The following is a 23,109-nucleotide window of genomic DNA, read 5'->3' on the forward strand; positions in this document are numbered from 1 at the left end:
CTCCCAGGGTATGTAAACTTATGAGCACAACTGTATATATATATATTGCTTGCAATGGTTCAGTAAGAGGTTTCTTCAGTTCTGAAGAAGCCTGAGAGGGGTTCCCAAAGTTTTTCATATGGCTGTATATATATATATATATATATATATATATACATATATATATATATATAGATGTGATTATTAGTTAAAGTGATGAGTAGTTCTTACCTTGTTCACAAGATATGCTAGAAGTGCAAGCCTCCTCTCCCTCCTCTGCAATCTGGCTCTTCTTTCCCTGATCCTCCTCCTCAGGTCAGCAGCCTCCTGTTCGGCCTGCCGGTAAAGCATCCCGACGGCGAGAACAGCAACACATCTTGCATCCATTTTAGTTAGGTTTTTTTTTTTTTCGTACTCCAGCTCACCTATACTCATTAACCTCCTCAACTCCAGTGCCTCTTAATCTAGCCCTGCTACAACACACCTGATTCAAATGTACATATGGCTTCTGCAGAGATTGAAGACAAGATGAAAATTTAATCCAGGTGTGTTAGAGCAGGGTAAAATCTAAGTCATGCAGGACAGTGGTCCCTGAGGACCAGATTGTACAACACCATCAACCTTCCACCAATGGTCTGTTATATGAAGACAAAAGACTACAAAACATTAAAAATGTGTTGAATATAAATAACGACATGAGTTGTGGTTCTTTTTTATAAATAATATAGCTTTATTGTAAGTGATTTAATATTATATGACTACATATGTTTATATGTGCATAGCATATATACAGTCTATGCATTAGGTGGCGGTAATGAGGCTGCAGCACTTGAACAGAAGAACAATACATGTATACTTGCTTACTTGAGTATTGACACACGGCCACATACTTGTGTACTCCCGTACTTGGCAAGTATGTACTCCCAGCGTACTTCTCAAGTATATACCTCCCAAGTAAGCAAGTACATACTTGCTTACTTGAGTATTGAGAAACGGCCATAGATTCCAACTTTCTGCAGTTTGGAAACATCGGGTTTCATACCAGTGAACAACTCGTATGTTGTTTTCTTGGTGCGTCTGCTGTAGCATCTGTTCCTCACATAGGCTGATGTCTGCACAGCATGTTCCATAGTTTATCTGGAAGTTTACTCTCTAACTATCAAGTTCTCCCCTTCTTTGTGCAATCTCCACTTGAAGGAGTTGGACATCTACCCAGAGTTGCTGGACTTCACTCAATAACCACACTTTTCTTTTCCTCTTATCTTCTTTTATTTTGTGATTTTAAGGTTTCAGGTAAGTAGGTAGTTTGCAAGTAAGCAGGTAGCTGAAAAACCTTTTGAAACAATAAACAAGAAAAAGGTTGTTTTTTTACAATGTTCTGGAAAATATTCATTTTTAACAATTATTTCCTTTTTCCTCTTAAATTAAACAAAGTGCAACATAAATTCTCCCACTGTTATTATTAATGCATTTAGGGATTTCATTAAGTTAATTTAAAATAGATTTTAAATATTTTACATTTACTTCATTTAAATAATGTCACCACAATAATATAATATCATAATCATGTTAACTAATTTATCTGCCACATATAAGCTCACTCAACAATCACGTTCTTAACTTAAACAATCATGACATCATTAAATTATGAATGAGAATCAAACACTACACACACTGGCATTTATAAGGTTAACGACCGCACTGCCGGTTCTGCCCCGTGGCTAACACTAGCGGCTATCGCCTGCACAAACATTTCATTTCAATTGTCCGCTGGGTCTCCTGATGGGCTTGGTGTCTTACCGGCTGCCTCTCTGGCGTTTGTAGATCTGTTTGCACGGGGTTGAATATTTTTGCGCTAAGCAATGCTTCAGTTTGCGTCTTTGCTTCACTTCCTTATTGATGTTGTGTGCCACATCTTTTATAGTCCGTGCGGCAACTTGGACTGCCGAAAGGTTCCTTTCCGGTTTGCAACATGAGTTTATTAATTATTTCTTTAGTTTGACTTCACACCTCCCACTCGATCTTCGCCTGGAAACGGTGTGAAGATCGACAGCTTCAAAGGCAAACTTGGTTCTGCTTTCCCTGCTGCGTTTGACTTTCTGCCTGTTCCTCTGCAGGTAATAGGACAACGAGCTGCCTGACGTCCCTGTGAAGGACGGTGGCTTGGATCTTTTCCCTCCTGATTTTGGGAATTGACTTGCCTTTCAGAGCTCTCGTGACAGGGACACAGTAGCTTGGGAAAACTCTTACATTGACGTCCCTTACAGCGCCTTTATCATCTGGAGTCGTGCTGATGACTCTGCCAAGCTTGAACTGCCCTCATAGTGCATTCTGGTCACACAGCCACACAACATCTCCAATGGCAACATTCTTGTTCAGTAGTTCTGGACCAGCGAGTTGGCTCGCTTGGTCACCTCCGACTGCATAGCTCTCAGTCTTTTGTACGGGTAGTTGTGAAAGTCAAAGGTTTTCAAGTCCCCACTTTGAGAGGCCCGGCCCAGTAGGAGAGTGTTGGGTGTGACATACTGAATGTAGTCCTCTTTGCTCTGTACTCTTGCGTCAATTGGACGCTCATTTGCTAGGTTGGCTGCGATGTAAAGAGTTGTCTGGAACTCACTGTAGCTTAGTGAGGCCTCATTCCCAAGATTCTGGAATGCCCTCTTTACAATTCGCACAGCAGCTTCTGCAGCACCATTCCTGTGTGGAGAATCAGCTGGATGGATTTTCCACTGCCACTCAGTTCCATTCCTTGCTGCGGTCTCTTCAAGGTTTGCTTTGTCTAGGTCCAAAACCCTGTAGAGCTCCTCCAGGACTGGTTTTGCTCCAATAAAAGTGGTCCCTGGGTCCGACCACATCTTTCTTGGATGACCTCTGATTGCCGTGAACCTTTGATAAGCCATTAGGAAGCTTTCAGTTGACAGGGTGTTTGCCAGCTCGGTGTGAATGGCTCTGCTAGCCATGCAGCAAAAGACAACTCCCCAGACCTTAAGTGTCACTCTTTTCTTGACGTCATCTTTAACTTGGTAAGGGCCAAAGAGGTCAACTGATGTGAACTCAAATGCCGCAGCAGGTTCAGTCCTTTCTGGCGGCAAGTCAGCCATTATTTGTTGACACGTCTTTGCTTTTCCTTTCCTGCAGACCATGCAACCATCAACAACTTTTTGAGCCTTTAATGACCCATGCCTTCCTCCTCATTTTTAGGAGGGTTCCAGCTACTCCCTCATGACCTTCATTGTGGGCCTCTCGAGCTATCAGCTTGGACACCCAGGCGTCATAGGGTAAGAGGGGGATGCTAACTTGAGCTTCCTTGAAGCTTTGTACTCGGCCTCCACAGACCAGTAGCCCAGTGTCTTTGTCTTTGTGGACCACAAGCCTGTCTAACGTAGTGCCAGGGAAGGTTGTGTTTTCTTGCGCTGCAAGAAAAATGTCTCTCAGGGTATCCTCACATTCCCTTACAGAGATGACTCCTGTGGAGGAGATTGCCTCCCACTTTGGACTCTCCACGGCTTGACTTCCTTTGCCAAACTGTTTTGCTGCTCTCCAGATCCATGCAACTGTCTTTACCAGACAGCTCAGAGTGCTGTATCTCCTGACGTCCACCAGCGTTTGGATTGCAGACCCTGCAGGTAGCCTCCTTTGCTCTGTTTGTGCCTCCTGTTTCAGTTTGTGTTCCACTTGCTGCTTCTTAGCCTGAGCTCTGGTCAGTGCAGCAGCATATGCCTTTTTTTGAAGTTTTGTGACGTTCTCCCTGGCAGTGGCTGCAAGTTCTTTGGCTGATGTGATTGGCCACTCCTCCACTGGCAAGCTTAGAAACTTTGGACCTTTTTGACACTCTGAGTCCTCATCGAGATCTTGATGGCTGGCTCCTCTTGTTATAATGTCGGCAATGTTTTGTGGGCCAGGAATCCACCACCAATCCTGGACCCTTGTGTTGCTTTGAATCTCCCCGATCCTATTTGAGAAGAATGTTTGATAGCCATAGCTTTCCCACTGTATTGCACCAAGGATGGTCTGGCTATCAACAAAATGGTACCACCTCTGAGTCTGGATTCAGCTGTGCAGTTCAAAGTACTTTTTCAGCCGTGAGGCAAACACTGCTCCACACATTTCTGCTTTGACAGCATCCCCTCCTTGATCCAAAGGAGTAAGTTTTGCTTTGGACTCCACCAGCCGGATGACTGGGCCCTGGTCTGACCTCCATCGGAGGTACATCACTGCTCCATAAGTATGCTCGCTACCATCAGAGAATGTGATCGCCAGGGGACCATCAGTAAAGCTTGGGGGAGTCAGTGCTCTGGTGAACTTGACTTTGGCAAGTTGGCCGTACTCCTCAAAGAGCTTTATTGCATCCTCCCTGAGTGCATCTGAGAGCGCTGTATCCCATGAGTCCTTTACAGGTGCACTTCCACCCTTTGCTTCCTGGAATGCCCTATGTACCAGGATAGCTCCCTTCTGCTTGATGGGAGTTACCAGGCCGACTGGATCATACAGCCCTGACACTTGGCTCAGCAGTGCTCGCTGAGTCAGGGGGTTGGGTGTTTGGGCTCTTATCTGCTCCTGCAGAAGGTTTTGGCCGAGTCTCATCTTTTTCTTTCTCTTTGAGAAGTTTATTCCCACCATGACATGGAGTTTGTCCTCTTCTACCATGTATCCAAGGCCGAGTGCTTTATTATCCTCGTCTCGCATCTGGTTTGGTAAGACCATGGTCTTTTCCACAGCCTTTTCCAGCTTGTCACTGCACTCTTTCCTCCCACTTTGCTCAGAATAAACCCAAGGTTTGAGCTCGAACCCGCCAGCTTTCAGAATCTGCTGCACATTCGCTGTGATGGTTTTCAGCTGGTCTAAGTCATTGTGGGACGTGAGAATGTCATCAACGTAGCTGTCTTCTTGAATAACCTGCCGTTCCTCTTTGAGGTGAGTGAAAGGTGGGAGGTTGGCAGTTTCACGCATTGCAAGCTGTGCGATGCATCCTGCTGGCTTGTCACCGATGTTTACCCTGGTGATTGCATATTCCCCCAGCTCTTCGTCCTCTGAATCACGCCAAAGGAATCTATGCAGGTGCATCTCCTTTTCTTCCAGCCAGACTGAGTTGTACATCTACTTTATGTCCCCCAGAGCAGCATGCACTCCACCCCTGAATCTCAGGAGCACTGCACGAATCTGGTTGAGGACATCCGGGCCTTTCATCAGTAGGTCGTTCAGGCTCACACCTTTGAACTTTTGACTACTGTTCCAAACAAGTCTCACAGGGGTTGTGACAGAGTGGGGGTTTGGAGCAATGAGGTGACTCACATACCATACTGGCCCATGCCAGTTGATCACTGTGTCTCTGGATAACTTGGTTGCAGCTTTCCGATCTATCATGTCATGGACTTGAGCAGTATAGGCGACTTTCCATTCAGGTTCTTTGGCCAGTTGCTTTTCCGTCCTGAGGAATGTGGCCTCCACAGTCCTTTTATTGTTCGGCAGGGAGTCTGGGTCCTCTACCCATGGATATCTGGTATGCCAGTGTGGTTCTTTGCTGTGGGCATCTCCTGTGACGTAGGTGAGACCATCTTTCACCACTGGGAGTTCTCGCTCCTCGGCAAGAGTCATTTCTTTGCCACCCGGCTGACAGTTCCCACAGCGGCAGCCTTCACACTTTGGCTCACATCCTGCGCTGATGCTGTCCCATCTCCACCACTTTAAAAATTCTTGGTTGATGGCTGAAGTGCTTGATTCACAGAGCTGGATGGAGCTTGATTATTTGCTAGCGGACGCTCTGGGACCATGCTGGTGAGTTGTTCCTCATATCTTGCAGCCGCTGCTCTCATCGACCTTGCGAAGTGTGTCTTTGACATGTGAGCTGACACGGTGAGTTCTTCAAAGAGTTCAGGATGTGTTCCTCCCACTGTTTTCCCCAGTGGACCGTCCCACAGCACAAGGTCTCCAACAGCTCTGATCCTCTGTGGCGCTAGTTGACCTTCTTTGTGGCTAATGAGCAGACTTATTTCTTTAGGTCTCCGGAGTTCATCCAGCGGTGCATCTGGGAAGAATCTCTGGAGCTTCTTTGGTTCCACATGTTTGTGTATCTCTGCAATGCTGTCAAGTCCATAACACACCAATTGGTGGGCTCTGAGAGTGCCTTTTGGTGTTTTCACTCTGATCTTGAGGAGGTATCGTTTCGTCTCTACACGAACCTCCATGCCCCCAACTCCATGGACGACAAGTGTGACTTCTTCATTTTTGAGGTTTAGCCTGAACGCAGTCTTGTGGGTTATGTAATTGGTGTCAGAAGCCAAATCGATTAATGTTCCAATTTTCTGCCCAGCGTTTGCTGTGACCTCGACAAGCATCATCAGTACTGGCAGCTCTTGAAGTCCACTTTCCCCTAAAAGGCTGGGTTGGTCTGTGACAGTATTGAAAGCCCTGGATGCAGTATTGGAAAACACATTTTGGCATTGGTTTGCCAATTCAGGTGAGAGTTTCCCGAAGAAATCCTCCTGCTCCTCTGTGTACTTCCTCCTGCCTTTATCCCCTTCCGGACCAAACCTGCTCCTCTTCTGACCATCGCTGCTTTTCTTTGCCTCAGAAAAGTGCCCCTCGTTGGGGCACAGATAGAAGTGGTGCTCAGGAGTATCTGCATCCTTGCAGTCCTGGTTTCTGCACAGGAATCCAGGTTTGCACTCCCAGCTACATCTTTTGTACACCTTGTGCCAAACCCAGATAAATTGGAGGGCATCTAGCTTAATAATCTCTGCAAAATCAAATGTGGTGACCCCAAGAGAGGAAGCAGCTAAAAAAAAAAACCTCCCAAATCCAAACAATGACAAACACATTCTCAGATAACTCTGGTCAGATGTTAATACCAGGTGTAAAACAACATTGAAATTTAGTTATTTTAAAGGTACTGCTTTCTGCTTGGACTCCCAGGTGATCAGCGTGGCAGTGAGAACATTGGTCTGGTCACTATACACTCTCTGATGTCGCGTGAACACAACCGCCTGGTACACGCCCTCGCTAAACTCAATCCTCACTGGAAAGGAGAGAGACTCTACCATGAGGCCCGCAAAATCATGGGAGCATACTTCCAGGTTTGAGACAAGAAACAAATCTGACATTACAGATTGAAAGATCAGTGTTTGCTGGCTGGGAAACCTAATTTAACACCTGTTTTGTTCCTCAGATTCTCACCTTCAGGGACTACTTGCCCCTGATTGTTGGTTCGGACATGTTTAACAAGCTGCTGTCCACTTATCCTGGTTATGATGAAAACGTGGACCCCAGCATCGCCAATGTGTTCGCCACAGCTGCCTTCCGATTTGGCCACACGACATTTCAACCCTTCATGTTCCGCCTTGACGAGGAATACAAGGAGCACAAAGATTACCCCAGCCCACCACTGCACAAGTCCTTATTCACACCATGGAGGATCATCTTTGAAGGTACGACAAACATCGTCAACGTCTTAAGCTTGATTTTATTTGATCAAAGTGTGTTGAGCGACAGAAGGTGACCCCAGCAAACATGCCTGTGTGGGGCGACTGTGGGAAACTGTGGGCTAACCCCCCAAAGTACACTGGTTGCAGGTTGTGCACAGCTCCGCCAATTAACACTACTTGTGTCTCACCGCCCACTTACGCACGGCTTGAGTCGTGAGACTAGATCTTATCATGGCAAGGTTGGGTGAAAATAAAATTGTTGCCCCTGCTCCGTAGGTGGTGTGGACCCAGTCCTGAGGGGGCTGGTGGGTCGCCAGGCCAAGCTGAACTCACAGGACCACATGATGTCTGATGAGATGAGGGAGAAGTTGTTTAAATTCTCCTCCAAGTTGGCACAAGATCTGTCTTCTCTCAACATGCAGAGAGGCAGAGACCATGGACTTCCAGGTATTTACTGAAACGATTGATAAACAAGGGATAGTTCAGGTTCAAGTGTGGTTGCATGTGGCAGAGGAACACATGGCTGGAAATACCCACTCACTCCCACACCATACTCTTTAGGTCATGTTAACACAGCAGCTGCTGGTCTACTGCCTCGTTTGCCACGTTTATTTCACTGTGGTAAGGTACCGTGACAACCTCTGCTGAACCATCCTTGTCAAAAACAGACCTCCTGTCTGTTTTTGACAAGGATGATTCCATCACTTCTGCTGTGCCTGTGCCTTAATCATGTTGTCTCAATCCATGGTGGCGAGCTGCGCCAGCTTGTCCCTCATGCGCAGAACATAGTTCACAATGTTCATCCAGAGGTCCCCTCACTGACTGCCCTAACAGCAGTTCAAAGGGTGAGTAGCCTGTCGAAGCCTGAGGGACCTCTCAGTAGGTGAACAAGAGGTATGGTAGCCACTGGTCCCAGTCCGAACCAGAGTCACTGACAAACTTGCAGAGCATGGACTTCAGTGTCTGGTTAAAGCACTCCATCAAGCCGTCAGTCTGTGGTTGGTATGGTGTAGTTCTAATACCCCTAATACCTAGGAGCTTGTATACCTGGCTTAGAAACTTGGAGCTGAAATTATTTCACTAGGTACTCCCACCCTGGAAAATAACTGAATTAGACAGTTGGCTATCTGCCTCGACTTGATGTTCCTTAGGGGAAAGGCCTTGGGATATCTACTTGCGTAATCACAGATCACTAGGATATACTTGTGACCTGCTCTACTTTTGTCTAGGGGGCCCACGATATCCATAGCGATCCGTGTGAAGGGCACATCAACAATGGGGAGGTTCACTAGTGGGGCCCTGGTCCCCCTATTTGACCGAGATGTTACTTGACACTAGTCAATGACATTTTGATAAAACCCTGGCCAGTGGAACCTGTTGCCTATCCTGTTTAATGTCTTCTGCTGCTCCAAGTGGCCAGCCCAAGGTACACTATGCCCTGTCTTCAACACTGCGCTTCTCAATGTGCATGGGAACACCAACTGCTCTCCCTCTTCACTGACACGATAAAGCTCTCTCACTATATGGCACTCCTTTCCCTGGACTTTAAACCCGTCAGCCTCCTCGGCTGTCACAGCATTGTCAAACAAAGGCTGAAGGGACGGGTCAGCTGTCTGCATTTGATGCCAAGTCAGCATCAAATGGCTCCTCTTCCCCCACAGGGGGCAAAGGGAGTGTTTTACTCAAACGAGTGCCCCTAACCTTATCACGCCTACGCTCCGCCCTAAATTTCCTCCCTTTTCTTACTTGGAAAGGTAGCTCATCCAAGGTTCGGGCTTGATCCTGTTCTGCTTTAGTCTGTGGCATAGTCAGTAGCACTAGTATCATTACTTTGCAATATATCCGCAAGGACCAGAAAATTCTGTCCCAGGATATGAAGAGCAAGTACGGTTGACCATCTATCGTCACTCACTTCACTCACATCTCCATGACTACACTGGACCTTCACCTTTCCTGCCCGGGTGAGGTGCATTGTCTCAACACAACTATGGCGAACAAAGGTGTGACTACTCCCGGAGTCTACCAATGCCTCCCAGATTTTACCGCTGACCTTAACAGGAACTGTGACATCTTTTGCCGGGCCGAATGGGGTTAGTACTATTCAATTAAATTCAGTCAGTCAGTCATCATCTAACCGCTTTATCCTCCACCAGAGGGTGGCGGGGGGTGCTGTGCCAATCTCAGCTACATCGGGCGATAGGCGGGGTACACCCTGGACAGTTCGCCAGTCCATCGCAGGGCCACAAACAGATAGAGACAAACAACCATTCACTCTCACACTCACTCCTACGGTCAATTTAGAGTGTCCAATTTACCTATTCCCCACATTGCATGTTTTTGGACTGTGGGAGGAAGCCGGAGTACCCAGAGAGAACCCACTCACACATGGGGAGAACATGCAAACTCCATGCAGAAAGGCCCTTGTTCAAACTGGGGCTCGAACCCGGGTCTTCTCGCTGCAAGGCGAGAGTGCTAACCACTACACCACCACGTGGCCCTCAATTAAATTCAATTCAGTTAATTTGTATAGCGCCAAATCATAACATACATTATCTCAAGGCACTGTACATAGACAACAGGAAGAAATCTTTGACAGAACCAGGCTCAGAGATGTGCGGTCATCTGCCTCAACCGGTTGGGGTGAAAAGAAAATGGGGGACAGAAAGGGGGGAGAGAAAGGACAAGAGGGAGATGAGGTAGAGACAGAAGAGAGAGAGAGACCAGGAGCAGATACACAACAACTGTATCAAGTTACAAGTTTATACAGTCAATGATATTGACTTTTAATTATAGCACAATAATAATGGTGATGATATATATGATATAGATAGCCTCGAAAACTGGATCTTGATCCTGCAACCTGCAAGATGAGAATACAGAGAGAGAGAGAGGGAAGGAAGGAAAGACACAAACTAGAGAGAGAAAGAGACGAGGTTAATGACATATAAAAAGAGTGAATGTGCGTGCACCACAGGAAAATCCCCCAGCAGTCTAGGTCTATAGCAGCATAACTAAGAGATGGTCCAGGTTTCCCTGAACCAGCTCTAACTATAAGCTTTATCAAAAAGGAAAGTTTTAAGTCTAACTTTAAATACAGAGAGAGGCTCCGCCTCCTGAACTGTCATTGGAAGCTGGTTCCACAGGAGAGGAGGAGCCTGGTAACGCTCTGCCTCCCATTCTGCTCTTACAGAGTCTGGGAACCAAAAATAAACCTGTATTTTGTGACCTACGTGGTCTGTTAGGGTGATAAGGTAAGACTAGGTCTTTCAGGTATGAAGGGGCCTGACCATTAAATGCTTTGTACGTGAGGAGGAGGATTTTAAATTGAATTCTAAACTGTACGGGGAGTCAGTGTAGAGAAGCTAACACTGGAGTTATATGGTCTCTCTTTCTATTTCCTGTCAGAATTCATTCTGCAGCATTTTGAAATAACTGAAGGGTTCTGAGAGACTTGTTGGAACATCCTGATAATAAGGAGTTACAGTAATCTAATCTAGATGTAACAAAAGCATGAACTAGTTTTTCAGCATCCTGTAAGGACAGAATGTTTCTAATTTTCATAATGTTCCGCAGGTGGAATAAGGCTGTTCTGGAAATTAGTTTTATGTGTGAATCAAATGACATTTCCTGGTCAAAAATAACTCCAAGGTTCCTTACAGTGGAACTGGAAGCCATGGTGATGTCATCTAAAGTGACAATATGATCAGAAAGTTTTTCTCTGAGGTGTTTAGGGCCGAGTATAAAAGTTTAAAAGTAGAAAGTTACAGGTCATCCAGGACTTAATGTCACTGAGACATTCCTGGAGTTGAATAACCTGATTTATTTCATCCGGCCTCACTGATAAATATAGCTGTGTGTCATCTGCACAACAATGAAAGTGTATGTTGTGCTTCCTAATAATGTTCCCTAGAGGAAGCATATATAAGGTAAAACGTATAGGCCCAAGCACTGAGCCTTGTGGAACTCCACAATTAACTTTTGTTTGTAGTGAGGCTTTATCATTAACATGAACAAACTGGAATCTATCAGATAAGTATGATTTAAACCAGCAGAGGGCAGCACCTGAGATCCCAAGAGTCTGCTCCAATCTCTGCAATAGAATATTATGATCAATTGTGTCAAATGCAGCACTAAGATCTAACAGGACAAGTAAAGAAACTAGACCATTATCTGAAGCCAAGAGAAGATCGTTACTAACTTTAACTAGTGCTGTTTCTGTGCTATGGTTTAATCTAAAACCTGACTGAAAATCTTCAAACAGGCCATTAATAAGCAAATATTCACATAGATTATGTTGAAGAGTAGAAGATTATGTTGTCCGACATAGATTGTGCGTACCTACACACAGACTCAACATTAACTTTTTTTGACCTCCAATTGGCTTAATCGGATGTCATTACTGCCAACATGAATAATAATTTTACTAAATTTACGATTATCCGTAGCCAGCAGTTTCAGATAAGACTCTATGTCGCCCGCTCTGGCCCCAGGAAAACACCTGACTGTGGTCGCTAGCGTCGCTATTTCCACGTTCCTCAGGATGGAGTCACCAATTACCAGAGTTGGTTTCTCAGTCTGTGTGGTGCTGAGAGGGGAAAACTTGTTTGAGGTGTGAACAGGTTGGTGGTGGACAGGACTCTTAGGCTTAACACTACGCCTCTTATTGCAGACAGTCACTCAGCTGCCCTGTTTGTCTCCCGGCTACACGAGAGCTGCTGAGGGAGCTAATGCTATGTGGTCCGCACCGACTACAGGGGACTGGCTAACTGATTTAGCTTTTATTGTGCAGAGCCGAGTTTCTACCTCACTAAGCCTCGCCTCCACCCTAGCCAGTAAGCTACATTTTTTACAAGTACTTTTATCGCTAAAGGAGGCAGAGGAGTAGTCTGCAAATCGCTGATAAGAAGCAGCATCAGCACTTTCTGTTTGACCTTGGAGTTACGCAGCACCTTCTGCTCCGACTGTCGGCCGCCAAACCAACAAGCACAGCCGACAACATTAAAACAACAGTGATTAGAATCACTGTGATGTGATTCTAATCTATTTTATTGTACTTACTCATTGACTTACATTACACAGGGCTTCCCCCAGTGCATTATTATTATTACTTGCCCCCCCCACTAGTTTAAGCATCGCTTGATTATTTATTTTAAAAAGATTTTTTTAGACAATATATAGAGCTTTCAAACGTACAAACTCTACACCATCGCACTAGCATTGAGATGGCAGCAAGCAAAAGTAAACAAATAATGTAAATATATTACGCTGACTAAAATGAAATATCTATTATGAAATATGCAATAGCTTTCACGTTTGTCATGTACTAGGCTCATCAATCACTGGAGCCTTTGATTAACATGGCGCATGAGGGTTCAAATCCTTTACTCGCTGCTAAAACATCAAACTGCCCACCATACAAATGATGGAGCCTTGCTTGTTTTTGCCAAATGACTTCTCCAAACTTCGGGGAAATTATTTGAAATATATATTTTGTGGAGTTGACAAAGTTTTCAAAACACTATAAATGGTGTGTGTTATGTTACTCTCTCTCTTTCTTTTTTTAGATTGACAAGAGGGCCTTAATTAGGATTTAACTTAAGTGAAAACAATTGATACTATTTATTTTAATTGTATTGTTTTGTGTTTGTTAAAACAGTATTTCAAGAGTGTGCCTTTTTTTAAGACTCTATAGTTGGTGGTTAAGTATTGTCAATAAATGTCTTACAATTTCAAATTTCCAGTCAACTTTTAACATGTTTCTTTTTCAAAAACACAGCTGGCCACCCGAGCAGCGCCTACCACCAGGCTCAGCAGGTTTTCTGGGGGACACTCGGATTACAGGTGGGGAAAATAAACGAAATCTTAAATGGGAAAAACATTGTTGTTCTTCAGTGATACGAGGTGAAACAGAAACATACAAACACATGAATCCATAACCCGGTAACAATAAGCATCGTATACACGATCATAAAGTGAAGCAGCTCAGTGAAGTTTGCCCTTGTTTTGTGTCTGATTGTAATCATCAACGTGACAAAGAGACGGAGTGAACTAAGGGTGGTGGAAATGACTGTGTGTAAAATAATTGACTCAAAAGTTGCTCCGTGTTGAGTTTTTACGACTGTACTTTCGAAGCATCGTCTCTGACATAATAACATAATTACAGCTGAATGAAGACACCACAGTGTTGTTTTTATATAATGTGACTTGAGTTCCCAAAATTTCCATTTCATGCGTGGAGGAAGTATGAGAAGATTTACACTCATAATGATCCTGACAATAATAATATACACATCTGAAAAAACATGCTTCAATATCATTTAGTAGATTCTTAAACTATTAAACTTACTAACTGTATCGTCAACAATTTCTTTGATCGATAATCGGTTTTCAGCTTCCTAAATTTGAATATTTTCTATGAATCATTTTAAGGGCATCATCATTGCCAGGTTTGACAAACATTGATCAACATTTTATGACATTTTACTGACCAAATACGTATTCAATTAATAGACAGATGAATCCATTATGAAAATAACCATATTGATTAACGTTAACGTATAAATATCTGAAGGACCTGTCTTGGCCTTTGTGAAACATAAAATGTAAGATGGACTCAATCTAGTCTGACTTTCTCTGTTATCCTGGATTTCTGACAAGATCACAACATTAACACAACAGAAGGACAAAATGACAGCATGAAAACTTTCCTCGAATGTTCTGACTGAGCAGGAAATGACCACTGACCACACAATAACCACAGTCACTCACAAGTGAAACTATCTTTACTATCTGATTGATCCTGAGCCTTTTTATTCTTATTTTCTTGAAACTGTTTGATTTAAATCCCTTGTTTGTTCCGATCTACGCGAAGTGAACTAATTATTGAGCAGAAACTAAAACACAAACATCTGTAGAGTCGTGAGGAAGATAAGATGGCGCCCACGCGGTCCTATACCGGTACCATACCTCATGACGCGGACACACAGACCGCGAACCAGCACCGACAGTCGGTCTGTGGTTCAGGGCTCCGCCGCTGAGGGTGGTCGATCAGAGCCGCCGCGGTTCGGTCAGAGCTCAGAGAGGAATGAGGAAGCGGGGCTCCGCCTGTCCGCCATCACACTCTGTCTGCCCGCACGTACACGCGAGCATAGGCCGAGGGGGCGGAGTCATAACCACAACAGCACTTTCTCACGAGCTAGCGAGACGACCGAGCTAATAATCGATCCACTGATAACTCAGCTGATCAAATACCATGAAAAGGACGTGACACGCAGCTGTTTAAACACACACAATCACCAGGTGTTGTTTTCAGCAAAGTTTGACCCGTCAGGTCGACCGAGTTCAAGAGATAAGGAGGGGAAATACCTGACATCTGCGACGCTAGTCATGCGTTAAATCATACAAAGGGGAAAATAAGTCGAGTTAAATCTTAACTGTGAGATAGAATCTGTAAAAAATAGACACCTGATGCGTTAAATCGTCTAATGGTTGAAGTTATATTAGAGTGGCGTGGTTAGCAATGTTACGTTAATTTAACAGCTGGATTTCATTGGTGATCACAAAGCAGCCAGCTGACACACACATAACATACAGCGGTCACACTGCGCTCACTCTGCTATAGCGGAGCTAACAGAGTTAGCCCGGTTAGCCCGGTCATCCCGGTCATCTACGCGTCACCGCCGCCACTTCACTCACCGTGAGGCTCGACCGTGGATCCGCGACTTCGATGTCATAGAGAATCTCGGCGGAGAAACGTTCCACAGCACTGTCGTTTAAAGAAAAATCCGGCGATTCTCAACGACCAGGACCTAATGTCACTGCCTACGTCACACAAGCACAAAAAACAGCCATGTGGCGTAAGTATCGCGAGAAGTGAAAGGTCAAAGAATGACCCTGCCCCCTGCTGGTAAGACTGAGAGAAGACGAGAGAGAGAACTTTGAACTGCAATTAAAATTCGTCTTTTTATAGAATGTATGTATATATACATATTTATATATATATATATATATATATACATATACATATATATATACATAGTATATATAACAATGTATATATATATGTATATACATACATATATATATATATATATGTATATATATATATATATATATATACATATATATATATATACATATATATACATATGTATGTATATATATATATATATATACATATATGTATATATATATGTATGTATATATATACATATATACCGTGGTATCTTGATATTTATGTTACTTACAATAAATAAATATTACTACGATTATTCTGAGTGGTTCAATCGTACTGAAGTTACCACATATACATATATATGTATACATATAACATACTTATATATAATAATGCGGTAGATGATGGATATATGTACTAATATGTATTAGTACATATATCGTATGTATAGTATCACATATTTTACATACATTACATTACATGTCATTTAGCAGACGCTTTTATCCAAAGCGACTTACAAAAGTGCATTTAAACATTTGGGTACAAATAAGAGCTAGAAGTAAGTAAGAGCTTCAATTAGATCAAACTATGAAGTGCTAGTCATAAGTGCGATGTACAAGTTTTTTTTTTTTGTTTTTTTTTTTTGTCGTCTTAGTCGAGGTAGAGTCGGAAGAAATGTGTTTTTAGTCGGTGTCGGAAGATGTGGAGGCTTTCAGCTGTCCGGATGTCGATGGGGAGCTCGCTCCACCATTTGGGAGCGAGGACAGTGAACAGTCTCGAGTTCTGCGAGTGCCTCTGCGATCCTCTCAGTGAGGGGGCAGCGAGCCGGTTTGTCGATGCAGAGCGGAGTGGGCGGGCTGGGGTGTAGGTTTTGATCATGTCCTGGATGTAGGCTGGACCGGATCCGTTTGTAGCATGGAAATACGTGCAAGATATATATATGTATGCAATATATCATGCTCAATCCTTGTTATGGTCGTATTTTTAACATACAACCATGTTTTTGACAACAATAAATACAAAGTTCTAATTGCTTTTCTATTTTTTCAGCTTTTATTTTCAAGATTTCAAGATTCAAGATTTATATTTGTCACATGAATGTACAAGCACCCCCCCCCCAGTGAAATGACTTTGCAACAAGCCCCACTGTGCAACTGTGCAGCAATAAAATAAAAATAAAATAGATGAAATATAAAGTTTGGCTTGATTATTGAAGTGAAGAAAATAAGGTTTATTGTTCGAAAACGTGTGCAGTAAAAATTATGTAATGTTTTTGTTCCTTTTCGTTTAAAACTTTCAAAATAAAGTTTTTAATTTCCGGCTTCACGTTGCTCCGCACTGAACATCATGACGTCACTGTGCGTGCGTATCAGAGGTTCAGCGGCGGCAGTGTTTTTTTGTTGTTGCGTATTTTTGGATCTTTGACGTGACAGGACGGTCGGTTTTGAGGTAAATTAGACACGCGTGGGAACGTTTTCCACGCTGCCAGTGACCCGGGACAAACACGCTTCATATCCGGATAAAGCGCTGCTGTCACTGCGGGGAAAATGTCTGCGGGCTCCGGGAACAGAAACACGAACACGGAACCGTGGGGAAGCTTCGACGACAACCTCGTCCAGGTGAGCTAACAAGCTAACAGCTAATCTACCAGCTAACTGCTACACGAACCTACTAACCAGCCAGTTAACTACTTAACTATGATGTGAATGACACAACGCTCGTGACCACTGTATCGACCTAACCGCTGCTGTAGTCGATCACCGATAATAACTATAATTATTGATAGCTGTGTGTCAGATTTATACTTCCGGGTGTTGCTCGGTTTGTTTTTATGTTTGACACACACCGCGTCCCGGGTCACGTGTCCACATAACACTATATGACGATTATTCTGATAAAAATGTAATTGTGATTCACGATATTATTACAATAAACTAATTGTATTGTTTTCGCATAGTTTTATGGTGGAAATTCGAGTTGAGGGCTGTTTTTGGACGCCCCCTAAAGGCGGGCAAAAACAACATACATACAAATGTTAGACACGTTGTTACGATGTCTGCGTTGGACTTGTTATTACGATGTCTGCGTTGGACATGTTACGTTGCCTGCGTTGGACATGTTGTTATGATGTCTGTGTTGGACATGTTGTTATGTTGTCTGTGTTGGACTTGTTATGATGTGTGCGTTGGACATGTTGCTACGATGTCTGCGTTAGACACGTTGTTCGATGTCTGCGTTGGACATGTTGTTACAATGTCTGCGCATGTTGCGATGTCTGCGTTGGACATGTTGTTACGTTGTCTGCGCTGGACTTGTTATGATGTCTGCGTTGGACATGTAGTTACAATGTCTGTGTTGGACATGTTGTTAAGTGCGTTGGACATGTTGTTCGCGTTGGACTTGTTAAAGTCGCGTTGGACATGTTGTCACGTTGGACTTGTTACGTTGTTGCGTTGGAAACGTTATTTACGTTGGACTTGTTACGAAGTCTGCGTTGGACATGTTGTTACGTTGTCTGCGTTGGACATGTTACGTTGTCTGCATTGGACATGTTGTGATGTCTGTGTTGCACATGTCGCTACAATGTTTGCATGCGCTAAATAACATGTAAATGGACTGGTAGTGCTAACAAAGGTTATCCTGAAATACGTTTGCATTAAAGATATTGTCCCCAACTTCACTCCCAGTCCTTGGTAAGTAGAACGCTTATAAATGTTAGTGGAAATTTAGGAAATATCCAAATTGGAAACTTATGGGAATTTTTGGTCATGTGTGATAATATCGTGTTTTGAATGTAAACACTTTTCAAACAATCAAACCGGTGAGTGAGTTCAGGAGCTCTGTGTGGCAGGGTGGTGGCGCTGCAGTCATAGACATGGAGAACATGGACGACACGTCGGGCTCCAGCTTTGAGGACATGGGCGAGATGCACCAGAGGATGAAGGAGGAGGAGGAGGTGTCGGAGGAGGCGGCCGCCGCTGACGACGACAGCCCGGAGGACGGAGAGTTCCTGGGGATGAAGGGGATCAAAGGTCAGCTGGGTCGACAGGTGGCAGATGAGGTGAGTACTGTTGTGGGAGGGGGCGGAGTCAGAGAAGTGCCTGCCCTCGCTGTTGCACTGACCTGATGTTACCTGTGTGCAGGTGTGGCGGGCGGGGAAGCGGCAGGCGTCCAAAGCCTTTAACCTCTATGCCAACATCGACATACTGAGGCCGTACTTTGACGTGGAGCCGATCCAGGTCCGCAGCAGGTAGGACCGCTCACTTCCTGTTTATCGTCTGTGACTTCCTGCTTGTATTGTCTGTGACCTGCTCTTTGTCTGACAGGCTGATCGAGTCCATGATACCTGTCCGCATGATCAACTTCCCACAGGTAAACGTGCACTTCCTGTTTCCACCAGCACCTGAAGAGGTTTACATTTTGATCCTTGTAGAAGTTTGCCCTCGTACAGAAACATTTTACTTTCTTCTGTTGTGAAATTAACACATTTTTCATTCTCATGTCGCAGCAGATATACAATAATATATATCTCTCTCTATGTATGTATATATATATACATAGAGAGATGAACAATAATGAACAATAATAGCTGTAGAGGGCGCTAGAAAGGAAGCAGCGTATTCAGCTTCCGTTTGAGTGCTGTAGTGTTGGGATCTGAGCGTGTTTGGCGATATCCCATAATAAGCTGTAATGCAATATCAGACGATACTGCCAATTTTGTGCAAATAATATCGTCATCCATAAAAAATGTTGCATTCCTCAAAACACGTCCTATAAACGTCAACAGCAGTATGCTAGCCTGGCTAATGCTACTACACTTCAAAATAAAAGCCTGAAACTGCGCAGGTTTCATTGACAGATTAAAAGCTTACTGTAAATCGTGAGTATAATAAGAGTCTTAAGGTTTCCTTGGTGAAATCAATCATGAAGGATGAATACAGTGAATATCCACCAGGGGGCGACTCCAGCAGGGAAAGTGACGAGTGAACACCATTGTGATTGACAGCTGGTGTCGTCCAATAGGAGCCTGGTCACAGGTGACGGTTCTGTTTGCAAAAAAAAGTCAACCTGGTGTCGGCCAATTTGTGATTGAGGGGAAGGTCCAGATTGTCGTAGAATAGCCTTTATTGTCGTTATTTTGTGGACAAAGAAATTTGGGGTGACTTCGTAGGTGACGTCGCGACTTTGTGGCCTCGTTGTTCGCGTTCTCTGAACGTTTGTCGTTGGTGTGTAGAAGATCGCAGGTGAACTGTACGGACCTCTGATGCTGGTCTTCACACTCGTCGCCATCCTGCTGCACGGGATGAAGACTTCAGGAACCGTCATCGTAAGAACACACACACACACACACACACACACACACACACACGGAGTGTGGTGATTGGTTGAGACTGTTGTTCTAAGTTGGTTCTGATTGGTTCTGTGCTGTGCAGAGGGAGGGGACTCTGATGGGAACAGCCATAGGAACATGTTTCGGTTACTGGCTCGGTGTTTCCTCCTTCATCTACTTCCTGGCCTACCTGGTCAACGCTCAGATCACCATGCTGCAGATGCTGTCCCTGCTGGTCAGTGCTGGCACTGCAGCCACACACACACACACACACACACACACAGTACACACTGTACTCTTTTTCCCTTTTTTTGTGTGAACATTATTTCCTGTTTGCCGTTGTCAGGGTTACGGATTGTTCGGTCACTGCGTCGTCCTCTTCGTCACCTACAACATCCACTTCCACTTCCTGTTCTACGTCCTGTGGCTGCTGGTGGGAGGACTGTCCACCCTGCGCATGGTAAGGACCACACTTCCCATCAGCCCCCTCTTCTCCCTCACGCCGTAGACTCAGCTGTATTTCCTGTATGTCCGCCCCATCAGGTGGCAGCTCTTCTGTCTCGCACGGTTGGTAAGACGCCGCGTCTCCTCCTCTGTGGAACGCTGTCTCTGCTGCACATGCTCTTCCTGCTCTACCTGCACTTCTCCTACCACAAGATCATTGAAGGTGAGAGACACACACCTGAGTGTCAGAGTGAGACCTCCTGTCGTTGTATTGTGTCAGGGTGAGACCTCCTGTCTTGTTTCAGGGCTGCTCGACACTCTTGAAGGACCCAACTTGTCTCCGATCCAGCGGGTGGCCAGAGATGTGCCTGAGCTGACACTCAACGCCACGGCGCGGAGCCTGGGAGTGACGCTGATGTCCCACTGAGGACCCGCCCACTCAGAGACGCCGTCGGCAACCTTGAGAAGGAGATGTGTTTCTTTTTTTGTGTAAATGTTTATCTTTGGTTACCTGGTAAAAGAATAGTCACAGGTCAAAGGTCATGACGGTGGTGAAGCTTCATGTTCACATGTATTTATAGTTTCTGTACAAAACTCTAATAAACTTTATGGATTTTGGTTTAAATCACAGAGAAAATCTTTGTTTTATTGTAAAAAGTTTCTGTTTGATATGAATAAAAATTCTACAACGGCGTATTTAGGACCAAGTAAATTAATAAAAAATAATAATACAGACCCGGGGATGGGGGTAATGTTTAGGGGAAAAAGTTGCAGATTTCTGAGATTAAATGGTAGATTTGTCACTTTTAATCTTATAAATCTGCGACTTGTTCTCATAAATCGCCGACTTTATTTTCTTGAAGATTTGACACCTTTAGAGAGATTGTTAATTTTTTTTTTTTATTTTATATTAGTAAATAATTTGTTTTACTTTGAAACCAAGTCGTAACAGGGGTAAAGTTAAAATTACTTTATTTTGAAAAACATGACAGGAAAATGGAAAGTTTGTAGAAGTAAATAATTTGTTTTACTTTGAAACTCAGTCAGATTTATTTTGAAACACACCATGTTGGTACGTGGGTGGAGTGACTCAGTGGTTAAGACGATAAGACCGATATTGTAAGTCGCTTTGGATAAAAGCATCTGCTCAATGACATGTTACATAATTTGCCTGCCCTGAGCGCAGCCTGTCAGGTGACTCCTCCCCCTCAGCAGGCTCCCTCCTCCTCCTGCGTGGACCAATCACAGACCGATGGCGATTTCAGCCAATCACAGTGAAGGAAACCAAACCTGCGAGACCACGCGCGGGGCAGGACATGACACAAAAACATGTGACCACGTTTGTTCACAGCGCGGGAAACGGCAGCAACGAGGAGAAACGGTCAGAAACAGACCCTGAACCTTAGGAGATAGAACTAGAACTAGAACCTGAACCTGAAGAGATAGAACTAGAACCTGAACCTGAAGAGATAGAACTAGAACCTGAACCTGAAGAGGAGATGAAGGAGCTACAGATAGAACTAGAACTAGAACCAGCATCAGAATCAGAACCTGAGGAGACAGACCCTGAACCTGAACATGAGGAGATAGAACTAGAACCTGAGGAGATAGAAAAGAACCTGAACCTGAGGAGACAGAACCTGAACCTGAAGAGATAGAACTAGAACCTGAACCTGAGGAGATAGATATAGAACGAGAACTTGAACCAGCATCAGAATCAGAACCTGAGGAGACAGACCCTGAACCTGAACATGAGGAGATAGAACTAGAACCTGAACCTGAGGAGACAGACCCTGAACCTGAGGAGATAGAACCTGAACCTGAACTTGAGGAGACAGAACCTGAACCTGAACCTGAACCTGACAGAAAGGATGAAGGTGTATTTCTGCGGGAGCATCCGCGGCGGCAGAGAGGACGTCGTCATTTACCAGAAGATCGTGAAGAAGCTTCAGAGCTACGGCAGCGTGTTGACGGAACACGTGAGCAGTGCAGAGCTCACACACAGAGGTCAGAGGTCACTCACGCACACACACATTAAAATGAGGTATGTGATGTCACTGAGCTGCTGTGCTGTGATTGGACAGGAGAGGACGCCTCAGACGCAGCTGACAGGTTCATCCATGACCGAGACGTGGACTGGCTGCGACAGTCTGACGGTGAGTGAGCGACGATCATTGATTATTGATCAGTGATTCTAAGTTTTAACTGTGTGTTGTGACTGACCTCTGACCTCTGTGTGACCTCACAGCGGTGGTGGCTGAGGTCACGCAGCCGTCCCTCGGCGTCGGTTATGAGCTCGGCCGCGTCGTCGACATGAAGAAGAAAACCCTGTGTCTGTTCAGGCCGGCATCGGGACGCGGTGAGGTCAAATGCTGGCCACGCCCCCTTAAGCTCTGACACAAACATTAGTACATTCACAAAGCTATCATGCTAATGTTAACTTCCTGTGTGTGTGCGCAGTTCTGTCGGCCATGATCCGTGGAGCTCACGATGGCGAACTCTTCGTGGTCAAAGACTACAGCGAGGACGACATGGAGGACGTCGTGGATGAGTTCTTTGCAGTCATGAAGCAGACATGAAGACGCCAAAACACTGTCACTGCTAAAATGATCAATAAAGTTGATTCAAACACACCCTGATCGGTCTCTGGATTATTGATTATTATCCATCTTAGCTTTTAGCTAATCACATAGCTACATGCTCAACTAACCACTCATTTGTTCCACTGTTCGCCAGCAGGAGGCTGCACACACGCACACACCTGTGACCTGTAGGGGGCGGGGCTTCAGCTGCTGAACATGAAAAAGGAAACTGATGAATTATTGATCAAATTAAATAATTCAGAGTGGACGATGAATATCAGCTGGAGGACACATACATTAATATTGATGGTTTCCATGGCAATCGTCTGACTATAAAGCAACATGACAAAGCATTTTGTGTTAACAACCAATGACTCAGCTAAAAACTGTTACATGCTC

At 44.4% G+C, this 23,109-nt stretch overlaps 3 protein-coding genes across 3 annotated transcripts; all 3 read left to right on the forward strand.

Moving 5' to 3' along the window:
- The first annotated feature begins 7,263 nt into the window (after positions 1-7,263).
- On the forward strand, positions 7,264-7,858 carry LOC122782139 (eosinophil peroxidase-like). Its single transcript, XM_044046352.1, has 2 exons — positions 7,264-7,403; positions 7,677-7,858. Exons 1-2 carry the CDS (start codon positions 7,307-7,309, stop codon positions 7,856-7,858), a joined length of 279 nt encoding a protein of 92 aa, XP_043902287.1. The 5' UTR covers positions 7,264-7,306.
- Positions 7,859-16,695: 8,837 nt separating this feature from the next.
- On the forward strand, positions 16,696-20,753 carry yipf3 (Yip1 domain family, member 3). The gene is made up of 9 exons (XM_044046674.1): positions 16,696-16,973; positions 18,206-18,415; positions 18,498-18,604; positions 18,681-18,726; positions 19,589-19,681; positions 19,788-19,919; positions 20,031-20,144; positions 20,228-20,351; positions 20,434-20,753. The coding sequence occupies exons 1-9, from the start codon at positions 16,902-16,904 to the stop codon at positions 20,553-20,555; spliced, it is 1,020 nt and encodes a 339-aa protein (XP_043902609.1). The 5' UTR covers positions 16,696-16,901; the 3' UTR covers positions 20,556-20,753.
- An 886-nt stretch (positions 20,754-21,639) lies between these two features.
- Positions 21,640-22,761, forward strand: dnph1 (2'-deoxynucleoside 5'-phosphate N-hydrolase 1). The gene is made up of 4 exons (XM_044046541.1): positions 21,640-22,135; positions 22,213-22,284; positions 22,377-22,487; positions 22,589-22,761. Exons 1-4 carry the CDS (start codon positions 22,000-22,002, stop codon positions 22,705-22,707), a joined length of 438 nt encoding a protein of 145 aa, XP_043902476.1. The 5' UTR covers positions 21,640-21,999; the 3' UTR covers positions 22,708-22,761.
- The last annotated feature ends 348 nt before the right edge of the window (positions 22,762-23,109 follow it).

This window comes from Solea senegalensis, linkage group LG15 (assembly GCF_019176455.1).
Source record: "Solea senegalensis isolate Sse05_10M linkage group LG15, IFAPA_SoseM_1, whole genome shotgun sequence".
Classification (NCBI taxonomy): Eukaryota; Metazoa; Chordata; class Actinopteri; order Pleuronectiformes; family Soleidae; genus Solea; species Solea senegalensis.